Source organism: Amphiura filiformis, chromosome 2 (assembly GCF_039555335.1).
Source record: "Amphiura filiformis chromosome 2, Afil_fr2py, whole genome shotgun sequence".
NCBI lineage: Eukaryota > Metazoa > Echinodermata > Ophiuroidea > Amphilepidida > Amphiuridae > Amphiura > Amphiura filiformis.
The window spans coordinates 80717123-80729436 of NC_092629.1; the positions used below are offsets into that span (position 1 = coordinate 80717123).

The 12314-nt window shown below is 36.3% G+C and overlaps 1 protein-coding gene across 1 annotated transcript; it reads left to right on the forward strand.

Moving 5' to 3' along the window:
- Window positions 1-418: 418 nt before the first annotated feature.
- On the forward strand, window positions 419-808 carry LOC140143804 (uncharacterized). The gene has a single exon (XM_072165619.1). The coding sequence runs from the start codon at window positions 419-421 to the stop codon at window positions 806-808; it is 390 nt and encodes a 129-aa protein (XP_072021720.1).
- Window positions 809-12314: the final 11506 nt, after the last annotated feature.

Below are 12314 nucleotides of genomic sequence, written 5' to 3' on the forward strand. Positions count from 1 at the left end.
TTTCTTGGACACTCTCATTATCAGAAAACCGGACGGCTCCATAAAACTCCTTGTGTACAGAAAACCCACCCATACTGATAAGTATCTTGATTTCAATTCCGAGCATCCACTCCATCAAAAAATGGGAGTTATCAGAACCCTTTTCGATCGTATGAACTATGTCGTCACAGAAACAAGTGATAAGATCAAAGAAGAAGAGCATATTCGCACAGCCCTTAAAACTGTGGCTACTCGAAATGGACGATGGACAAAGTAAAAGATCAAATGCAAAACAAAATCCAAAACGCTGAAAAACCAATCTCTAAGAAAAGTAAGACCACTGATGAGAAAAGCAAAGGCATGGTGGTCATCCCATTATGTTAATGGTGTGTCGGAGCGCATTCAAAGAATTTTCAAGAAACATAAGGTAGATACAGCCATGAAACCTCACCAAACACTCAGGCGTATCTTAGTGCACCCAAAGGACAAACACGAGAAAGAAAAAACAGGCAACTGTATCTATGAAATTGGATGCCAAAACTGCGATCAGTCCTATGTCGGTGAAACCTCTCGCATGTTTGGAACCAGGATGTCAGAACACAAAGCTGAAGTCAATAAGGCCACTAACAAAAAGTACACTCGCTCTGAACGCAAGTTATCAGAAAAAGAACAGACCAAATCAGCAATTTCTGATCATGTTGCCCGGGCCAACCACGTTATTAATTGGGATGATTCAAAGATCCTTGGGCAGGAGCACAACAAGAAGTCTAGAGAAGTTCGAGAAGCCATGGAGATAAGAAGAAGGGGGAGCAAGACCTTAAACAGATAGGAGGGCACATATTTCCTTAGCCACGTATATGATCCGCTTTTAAAGACTGCAAATGAGTCTAGGCATCAACGGAAACACATCTCCCGGGAAAGTGGATCAGATGATCATATCAGTCATACCTGATGAAGTCCTCCGATGTGAAGGACGAAATATTGTAGTGAGTAAAAATTCACTTGGTTTTGTCACACAAAAATGTCGTTTTGTTTAGGGACGAAACTCTTATTGTATTATGAGAATTTGGGAAAAACATGACTATGTACGTTTTCATCTTTGAACGACCGAGAATATTTAGGTACTTAAATAATTTTAATTCATTCTTCGTTCTGTCTTTTATCGCATTCTGATGTGTTTGCCAAAACAGCAACAGCTGAAGATGCATATGGTGCATGTACGACGAATGAAACGGACATAAGACTTGGTGCGACACCATGTCCTCAAAATGCAGCATGGGGTATAGTCTTTCTAGCATTCTACATGATCTTCACCAATGTGCTACTGCTTAATCTTCTCATTGCCATGTTTAGGTAAGGAGCTTTACTGTTAGATTGCATGGTTAGTGGATATCTCGAAGTTTGTAATCCACGGCCGAAGGTGCTGGTAGAGAATACAAGGGGTGCCGTTTAAACATTTTGTCAAACAATCTGGAATAATATTTATTACGCTTATGTTCAATTACTTTGTATCAAAAAATTGTAAAAAGTATGTTACAAAATGGTTGCGAAAGAATAAAGCTTCGAACCTTCTTGACAGAAATTATTCAAAAATCTAGATCATGGTGAGCTGGCCTAAAAATCAAAATATTTCCGGGTCTGTGTTCAGTTAGAGAGTTTGCGAAATAAAGTTTGAACATTTACTTCAACTTCCACGGCACATTCACACATATTGATTGGATCAGATCAGATCAGATTTACTTCAACGCGAACGTCTGATTGGTTACTGCACTAAGGGAGTGTTCATTAATACTTTGGTAGGGGGGCTGGTTTTCCTTAAATTTTTCGCTCGAAAACTTTTGACCCCCACGAAGAACCGCTAAACTTTTTGACCCCCCTCTTTTGACAGACATAACTTTTGACCCCCCCATTATCAATCCCATATTTACATTTTACAACACAAAGCCTAATGAAACACCATCTCTTTCCCCTCCTTCTCAATCTCTCTCCCTTTCCCCTCATGTTTCCACTCCCCTCACTTCTCCATTTATTGTCCACTAACTCATACATACATGCATACATATAAACGACCGTAATATAGCGCATTTCCAAAAATGAGCAATGCGCTTTACATGCAAATAAATAAATAAATAAATAAATAAATAAATAAATAAATAATAAATAAATAAATAAATAAATAAATAAATAAATAAATAAATAAATAAATAAATAAATAAATAAATAAATAAATAAGCACCGAAATGATCCCAGCAATGCAGAAAAGGGAAACATTGCGATGAAAAACAACTAGTACAAGTGGGTTTTTAAACTTGCTTTAAAGGCAATAACAGTGGGTGATGAACGGATGGTTATAGGAAGGTCATTCAACAATTTGGGACCACAGACACTGAAAGTACCATCGCCGAACCGTTTAACCTCCTGTTGTATTTCAGAGTCGCAAGGCGGTTTACATCCAGAGCTGAGCGGAGACCTTGTCTTAATGGTTTGTGAATAATTATTGTGATGCTATTTGCGATAGTCCGGAGCCAAATTGTGCACAGTACAGTGTGGGCCAAAAACAACTTTACCCGATTTCAGAGGGTGGTTGCTCGAATTGTAGAAGAGCTATTCATAATATTGTTACATATTCTAAATGTATATATTTCTAAAAGTATGTGATGAAGAAATGAAATCAAAAGAAGCTAAATGAACAAAATGGTGCTAGTTTTACGCCCGAGGGTCTAAAATCACTTTGTCCACACGTAATTCAATCGAACTCGCCATAGCAAGTGATGCGACGCGACAGATAGTAGGCCTTCGCGTGGACAAAGTTAATTTTGACTCTTTGATTTAAAACTAGCGTCACGTTTTTAATTTAATACATTTTTGGATAGTTTTTTCACCAAATACTCTAAAGAAGATCTTATACGAATATGTGAAAACAATTTGCAGCAGACTTTTCAATTTTGAGATATGAACCTTTTAAATTGGGTAAAGTTGTTTTTGGCCCACACTGTATTTTAAACATACAGAAGAACTTTGAAAATGATGCGTTTGTTAAACAGGCAACCAGGGAAGTGTGTCCAATAAGATTGAAGCTGAGTGGCGACGGGGGAGTTGGGAAATTATGCGAGCTGCTTTGTTTTGCAAACGCTGAAGGCGAGAAATGTCACCAGCGAGCAGTGCATTGGCGTAGTCCAATTTGGACAAAATAAGGGCTCTCCTTGCACAGGCATCTTGGTCAATGTATCGACGTATAGGCCTACACGATATGTTCCACAAAATAAAATTCATAGACTTGCAAAGAGCAGTTGAGAGATGACATGATCAATGAAATGTCAAAGGATACGCCGAGGTTCCTGATGGATGAAGATGCAACAATTTTAGTGGCTCCGATGTACAACGTAGTGCCTGACAGACGAGTTGAGTTGTGTGGTGATGCTGCAATGAAGAATTCAGTTTCTGAATTGTTCAGTTTGAGCTACAATTTACAACTTCCGTCGGCAAAAATATTTCCGTCGGTACATTTACAAGTTAATGTGCCCCCACCCCCCCCCCCCCCCCACCGGTTCCGAAATCCTGGCTACGCCACTGGAGTAGCATGGCTTCATTATTGTCATGTAACATCCCAAATGTAAAAAGTGAAAAACAAGGGCTATAATAAAGCTGGAAACATCCAAGGATTAAGATTCCACCATCTCTGCATTCACACCAGTTCAAAATGGCAGTTAGAAATATATTCCCATCATGCACCTGTTTGATGCTCGGGTCAACCACTAAGGAATGCTAGTCATGCTAATTACCAGAATGCCTACTACTTTGCCTAATTGAATGGAATGCCTATTACTAATTTTTAACCGAATGCCTAATACTTAAATGGAATGCCTATGACTTTTCCGAATGCCACTGAGTGCCTAATAGCAAACCGCCTAATCCTAGAACCACTTTAGGAATGCCTAAGTTACGAATGCTTAGGAATGCCTAAGTTAATAGTATTGAGCTTTAACGAGTGCTTAATGAGTAAATAGGAATTCGGTAGCATTCTTGCACTCTTAAAATTCCGTGGTTAAAAAATGACCGCGATGGTGTCTCAGGAGATCATACTGCATCAAATAAGCCTGTTCTCTAAGAAATTTGACAAATCAGGTTTCCTTAAGGGGGTACTACACCCTTGCCTAATTTTGTGCCTATTTTTGCATTTTTCTCAAAAATTATAGCGCGTTGGTGACAAGTAAGATATGTATATTATAGGGGCAAGGACTACAACTACTGCACTGGAAATTTTATTTCAGCACAGACAACAGTTGTGGAGTTACAGTCAAAAATGAGGGAAAACCTATATTTGATCAATAAATCAAAAACTACTTGCTTTGAGTTGCTGAATTTTCAGTGCAGTAGTTGTAGTCTTTGCTCCTATAATATACATATCTTAACTGTCACCAATGCGCTATAATTTTTGAGAAAAATGCAAAAATAGACACAAAATTGGTCAGGGATATAGTACCCCCTTAATCCACAACTAGTAACAATAATGTTTCTTATTGCATTTGTCACGTACTGCAATATACAACCTTAGCACCAGATGGCCGTTGGTATTTTTCAAATCTAGAAGAATGTAGTCATGTGACTTGTATATGTAAACATCACATGACCACATTAAAGTACATTTAATGTACACTTACATTGCTGACAATACCACCTGGAAAAACCAGTCCAAGTAAAGTATAAATAAAGTACTGATAAAGTATATTTAAAGTACACACTGATGTTTAAAATTTGGTTAAGTCCAAAATAAGTACAATTAAAGTATACTCACTGACACTGGAAAAAAACTAAGTCAAAATAAAGTATACTTATTTATTTATTTATTGGAACATACACTTTTATATCAGTGACACAGGCGTAACCAGCGGTGCGTTCAAAAGCAATATACATAATAGAAACGAATTTAAACACAATTGAATATACATATAAAATTATAAGATATACAAAAAACAAAAGCAAACGAAATTGCCTGTCTCAACCCAAGTTGACTTGAAATGGGTTGTAAGCAGGAAAATAAACAATTTAAACACAATTGAATATACATATAAAATTATAAGATATACAAAAAACAAAAGCAAACGAAATTGCCTGTCTCAACCCAAGTTGACTTGAAATGGGTTGTAAGCAGGAAAATAAAACAAAATATAAAAATATTCTATTGTACAGTTTAGCTAGCAACGCAGAATTCATCACATACAAATAAATATATTAAATATCAGTAGTGTTCAAACTCAATTCGAATCTTGCCTAATTCCATGCTCTTTTAACGAAGGATTTACAGAATTTTATCAAAGGTGTGATAGAAATATTCTGCCTTACTTATATTATCAAACAAATTTACTCTTGCAAGGGTCATATTATACTTTACGTCTAAGTTACCAGAGATGAATAATTCCCAAATATCTATACCATTTAAATTGATTAGCTCTTTATCAAGTTTATTGTATTCATTTGTCTTTAATTGGTAAAATAACTGTGATAAAGAGCCTTTTGCTGCCACAGCTTTTATACAGGGTGTCCCATAAAAAATTACCGGGTGAATTAATTTGGACGTAAGTCGAGAAATAGATATCAGAATCCAATCATCTAAAAATCAGCGTGTAGCCCATCTTATTTTGCATCTTCTATGTCAATTTTACTGGAATCGGTTGACTGATTGTGAAGAAATGAGCGATTATATAACGCATGCGTCAATTCACTTCATTCCAAGTTTGAAAGAAAGGTCATTCAACAATGCTCACTAGTGGTTAACTGTCAATGGCGGGCTTCGTTATTTTTTTCTGTGAAATCCTTTTCGTTCGTTTTAAACATTCTATTTCTTGCAAAACAATTAATTAGGTTTCCTTCAAATTTGAAAACCGGCACGATATTGAAAATGAAAGCTTGCATGTAAGATAATGCTCGGTACTTGTAAATATCTTTTTTCGTTAATGTTGATATCAATGTTGCATAAAGAATTATTGCATAAAGTATTCCAGGTGGCTTAAACAAATTCTCACACACATTAATGTTTTTGGAATATTTCAAAAATATTGTAATGCAAAGTTTAAATCTTTTAAAACTTAATATAATATATTAATGTTGCATGGTATCAAAAACCACACGTAAAACTGTGAGCACTTGATCATTGTCATTCTTGGCTCAAATGTTCTTTGGAAAGTTAAAATATAACATAGTTGCGCAACTTGAAGAATTTAAGTTGGAAAGCTTCCAATTGCAGAAATCAAAGTTTTCTCGGACAAACTGTTATTCATCTTCAGTGAAAGCATGAAATACATAACACCGTCGGATTATATAATACATAATGTGAACTCAATTTATTGAGACACACAATCTTTAGGAAGCGGTGAGCGAGTATGAAAAAGCGACTGTTGATCAAACTTGGAATGAACTGCATTAATGCGCGCATATTATGTAATCGGTAATTTCTTCGCAACCAGTCAACCGAATCAAATAAAAATTTCACATGTGATGCACAATAAAATAGGCTATGCGCTACATTTTACATTTTTTGATTCTGATGTCTATTTCTCGACTTACGTTCAATTTCATTCAATCGGTAATTTTTTCTGGGACACCCTGTACTTATTTTCAGTTTTGTGTATTACAATCCCTAAGACATTTTTTAAAAGATTGAACACTTTGTTTTTTAAATTTATTTGGAATGGTGGGAATGACAGGATTAAAAGAAATTATTTATTCAATGATTACAGTGATGGAGGGTTGCGTATGGTTGACGTTGAGGCTTTTTCACAAGCTCAGAAATTAATCTGGTCAAAACATTTATTAGACCCGAATTATAATAGCTTTTGTAAACTTTTGGAGACACAGGTTCTTAAGGTATTTCATAACGATATTACAGTTTTATGGAAAGCTGATGCGCCAAATTGTGTTTTTGCTTTGCTAAAAAACTCTCAGTTAGCTGAATCCCTCAGGGTTTGGTATTTGTTCAGAGATAAGGTGAAAGAGAACCTTGGGTACAGTGACTATCATCTTCAGAGTTCCATCTGGTGGAACCGAAAGGTGCGTCTTAAAACTAAGAAGTTCTTTTTTTTATCAGGAGTAGTTTGAACATGGTATTTGCACTCTGAATGACCTAAGTAATAGAGGACATAACTTTGTGAAAACATTTGAAGATCTTGTTATGGAATTTGATATCTCTATTAAGGACAGAAGAAAATACAACTCCCTTATGAATGGTATTTTAATTGATTGGTTCTACAGTCCCAAAACGGTTCAGGTGTTTATTTTTTGATAACATAGTTGCTACTTTGTTTGACAATGGCAAAATTACCAAGTATTCATACAATATTTTGAAAGCAAAGTGCAGCCCTATAAACACCGAACTATTTTGGATTGATGCCTTGAATCTTGAAGATGATGGAAGATGATGTTGAGTGGAATAATATACATAATAACAACTTTACTTGCAGTATTGAAACTCAAATGAGAGCATTTTACTTTAAGGTTTTTCATAGAGCTATTTGTACTAATAAATTTCTTCATAAGATTGGTAGAAGTGATTCCCCATTTTCCCCTTTCCACCAGGCCCAAGTACAGGTGAATAAAAATCGAAAAAAAAAAAGGTTATTGTATTCATCAGCCCTGATTGTGTTAAGTGGTGATTGACATGTGAAAAGGAAGTGTTTTACATCCTCGCGATCAATATTACATAATTTACAAATACCATCATTGTCTGGTGTCCATTTACAAATTTTACTGTCTAACGGGAGAGTGTTAGAGCGAATTTTGAAAGCCATGAAAGTCAGTTGCATCTAAAAGATATGTCATATATGGAGCGTTTTTAATTGCTAAGTAATCAACGAGTGAAGATTTAGTTTGAGCGTCCTCTTTCTATTTATTATTAAAGATGTAAATACTACATTTAATCGAATTCACCCAATGTGGATTACGAGGAGGTTTTCCGACCTTTGCGCAATCGATGACGTCACCTAAATCACATTCGTTTAAGATATTTTGGACATTGTTTAAAAATTTGTAACGTAGAGCTATTTGTACTAATAAATTTCTTCATAAGATTGCTAGAAGTGATTCCCCATTTTGTTGTTTCTGTAAAAAAAATGATGAGACCCTGGTGCATTTGTTTTGCGAATGTGAAAAAATTACTTGTTTGTGGGATAGCTTGAGTGCCTTGATTGAAAGTAAAACCGGGGAGTGTTTTCTCAATTTTTCAGAAAATGTTTGGTTTGGATGTTGAGGAATCTGAACATAGAAATGCAATCAACTTTCTTGTTTTATGTTTGAAATATTATATTCATAGATGCAAAGTTCAGGATGTCAACCCAAGTTTTCAAGCTTACAAGAACATGGTGAAAGTTAAATTTGTCACAGAATATAAAATTGCTGAAAGCAAGGGAAAACTGGGTAATCATTTTGAGACATTTTCCTTTGATCTTGGTTTTTAATGGGATGTGATTTTCATTAATCAGTTCATTGGTGGACCATGTTTTTGTACTGTGACCATGTTAATTGTAGGCCTACTGTGATTATGGGAAAGTTATTTGTGGTTTGTTTTGTCACTTGTCCTACATGTATGTGTGTTTGGGGGATCATTCGGTGGGTGTGTTGAGGGGGTATATGGGTGGGATTTTTGTTTTTATGTATAACGGTGTGCAAAAAGTTCGTTCCGCCCTTATGCCTGGTTTGCCCCAAGCATATCATCACTATAGTTAGAGGGCCATCAGCTTTTGCCCTCAGGATTACTTGCTATGAATGTTCTTAAGGCATACATAGTGTAAAAATTCTCCAGGCATTTTGCATTTCTTGTAGTGTGGACAAACGTCTGTTTTGAGGAATTTAAAGGACCACAAACCTCAGAGAATTTAAAGATGGCGTCTAAGAAAACCCGACAGTGGCTTATCCAAGGAAAGAGAAATTGATAGAGAATGGAGGAAGAAAGGTCTTAACCCTACAGGGAAATTGTGGTCTATTCTAAAAGAAAGGTTTTTGTGAAACTTCTTATTGCAAAATCATAACACAAATTGCAGAAAGAGTCCAGAATGTATGGCCAAGCCTAGACAAGAACAAGGAACTTCTTGTGCCATTAGTGAACAGTATCTTTGGAAAGCGTGATTTGAAGGTGATCATGTGATTGACCACCAAGGATACTATGACTTCAAATAAATTGGTTAAACATCTCTACTAATGTACCAAAATAACAAATAACAAAATATATCCTAAAATGTATTGTGTAAGTTTAATTTTGAATACATTATAAATGCTTCTGGGTAGGGGCGGAACGAACTTATTGCACACGGTATAGAAAATCTCTGATCTGTTTTTAATTGATACACTTGTAACCAAAGAGCTTTCAATAGAAATAGAGTCGCAATAGATTATATAATGCTTTGTTCGTTTGATGCCGATTAGAAGTTGCGACAGGCTATTCATAAAAGTGGTACCATTGTTTCAAACAAAGGGGTTCCGCCATTAAATCGGTCACTGATCCGGCATCATATTAACGATCTACACAACAGACGAGTATCAATAAGTGACCACAATACAGTCAGTCATGTGTAAGGGCAGTCATGTGTAAAGTGGTACCATTGTACCCACGTATCCCAAATGTGTGCTTGTGTGGTCTGAAGTCAAAAAGGAGGCTTTAGCTGTCGATGCAATCATCTTTACCACCCACCTGAAATTAGGCGCTTCATTTAAATAAATTGAATGCTCTTGCTGATCGATTACACATTAAAATGTATGAAGGCTGCCATTTCCACATATCTATATTACACTATAATGGTAATCGCTGTACGTATACAAGCAAGTATAAGTATAGGCCTATAAAGGTTGTTTTTAAGAAATTTCCATTTAATTTTATTTTAAGAAGGAGATTGGTATAGAAATAATGGCGTACCCAAAGAGGGGAGAGGGTTGGGAAGGGGTAGATTCACCCCTGTGAGAAGTCTTGGGAGGGAGGAGGGAGGAAGAGGGAGGAGGGATATGGATAATGAGAGAGGGCTGGAGGAGGGGAGAAATGAAAAGATATAGGCCTAATAAAGACAATAGATAAATTGAAATATTATAAGGAAAATGATGGGAATGAGAGAGGGAGGGTGAGAGGGGACAAGGAGAGCGAGGGAGTGATAAAGTGTAGGCCTGGGAAAGAATAAGTACAGAGAAGGGAAAAGAAAGGAATGATGAATACATTTAATAATAATTATTAAGCCTATATAATAACTAAACACATAACAGCACTGGGCAGCCATTCGATGATGTCAATGCCTTTATTCGTTACCTAATTAAAACGCCCAGTCAGATGTATTTCACACCTGCCAAACACAAGTCACCCAATTTCGAAAACTGGACGTTGAATGTACACTCTCATGAATATTGATTGGCAACATTTTCCAATATGTCAGCGCTCTAATCGGAAACAATAGAACAATAGACCCTGCAGAGCGTTGCTTGTAACCAACATTATTTGTTTCATCTTAGTATACTATGGTGCTTATTCTGCCCACCCATGGTGGGGGACCCAACGGTAGCATTTGTGTTTGGTTTTTTTCCTTGTTTTTTCTTCTTGCCTTTGCTGGACTACCACTTCTTGGTTTTGCTTGCCTGTTTCATCAATCTTGGTAGTGTGCAGCATTATACTCTTTTTAACAGAGGTATCCGTTGGGTCCTGTTGTCGTGGTGGGGCGGTATTTAAATCTCATTGTCACACTCAGGTTGCATCTTTGTATGTATCTTGGTTTCCATAATTAAGATGGGGTCTGGTGGACCATGTCTATATGTTCTTTTTTCCTTTCCACCAGGCCCAAGTACAGGTGAATAAAAATCGAGGAAAAAAAAGGTTATTGTATTCATCAATGAATCAGTGACATGTGAAAAGGAAGTGTTTTACATCCTCGCGATCAATATTACATAATTTACAAATACCATCATTGTCTGGTGTCCATTTACAAATTTTACTGTCTAACGGGAGAGTGTTAGAGCGAATTTTGAAAGCCATGATAGTCAGTTGCATCTAAAAGATATGTCATATATGGAGCGTTTTTAATTGCTAAGTAATCAACGAGTGAAGATTTAGTTTGAGCGTCCTCTTTCTATTTATTATTAAAGATGTAAATACTACATTTAATCGAATTCACCCAATGTGGATTACGAGGAGGTTTTCCGACCTTTGCGCAATCGATGACGTCACCTAAATCACATTCGTTTAAGATATTTTGGACATTGTTTAAAAATTTGTAACGCAGCTTGTTAGGCTCGGCGTTTAAGCTCATCATCGTGTTCAAAAGCAATTTTGGCCAACGACGATGAGATCCCAAATCAATAACACGAGCAAAATATGTTACTCTGAAAGAATTCTGAACAGTGGAAATAGGGACCCGTCCCAAATCGCCATAGACATGATAGAGCGCTGCACGTGAATGTAACGCGCCATCTGAAGCTGAAGATTTTCAATCTTATCAATATCGGATTGTCTACTGGGAATCCACACTGCACTCGCATAATTAGTTAATGGGAGTGCTATTGTTCTCCTTAATATATCACCATAATAAACACGATTAAAATTGAAATTATCTATTAAAGCCATATAAAGCACATTTAAAGTACCTTTAAAGTACCCTATTTTCCAGGATATGAAAAATAAGCACATTTAAAGTACACTGTATATGCAGTACTTTTTACCCAAAAAGTATAATCATAGATAAAGTACATTTCTAATGCGCTTTATTTGGTCCACATGATTTGATGATTTGAAATAGTCCGTGCCGGAAAATTACTATGATGTTTTGTCAACATTATCATGATTATACTCAATATGTGTACAAATTTTGGAATTTTGGTTAATTTTAATCATTTTGATCCCGATAAGAGACTAAAAGACACCCCCCCCCCCCCCTCCCCTAATAGGCTGAATTGACTGGGTGTATACCATCCATTAACATTCTGTTTGAAAGAGGAGCTGAAAATAAACTTTTTTTGTATTTTTTACCCAATTATTTACACCTTGAGTAAGTTCATCAGGACTGTTAGGTATCATACTATTGGTAAATTATGTTTACAAGTCCAATAATTTACTCACGTTTTTAGACGTTTCATCTTTCAAGACTTCATCAGTAATGCAATGAACCAGCAACACTCCAAAAATTTGGAGCGGCCATGGGCATGATGGGAAGCCCGGTGAGCGCGATTATCGCGAACATTTTCATGGAATGGTTGGAACAAAGAGCCATAGCCAACGCACCCATCGCTTGTCGTCCAAAATTATGGAAAAGATATGTCGACGATATCCCAGAGATTATACCAAAGGGCACTACGCAAGAACTGACAGGTCAACT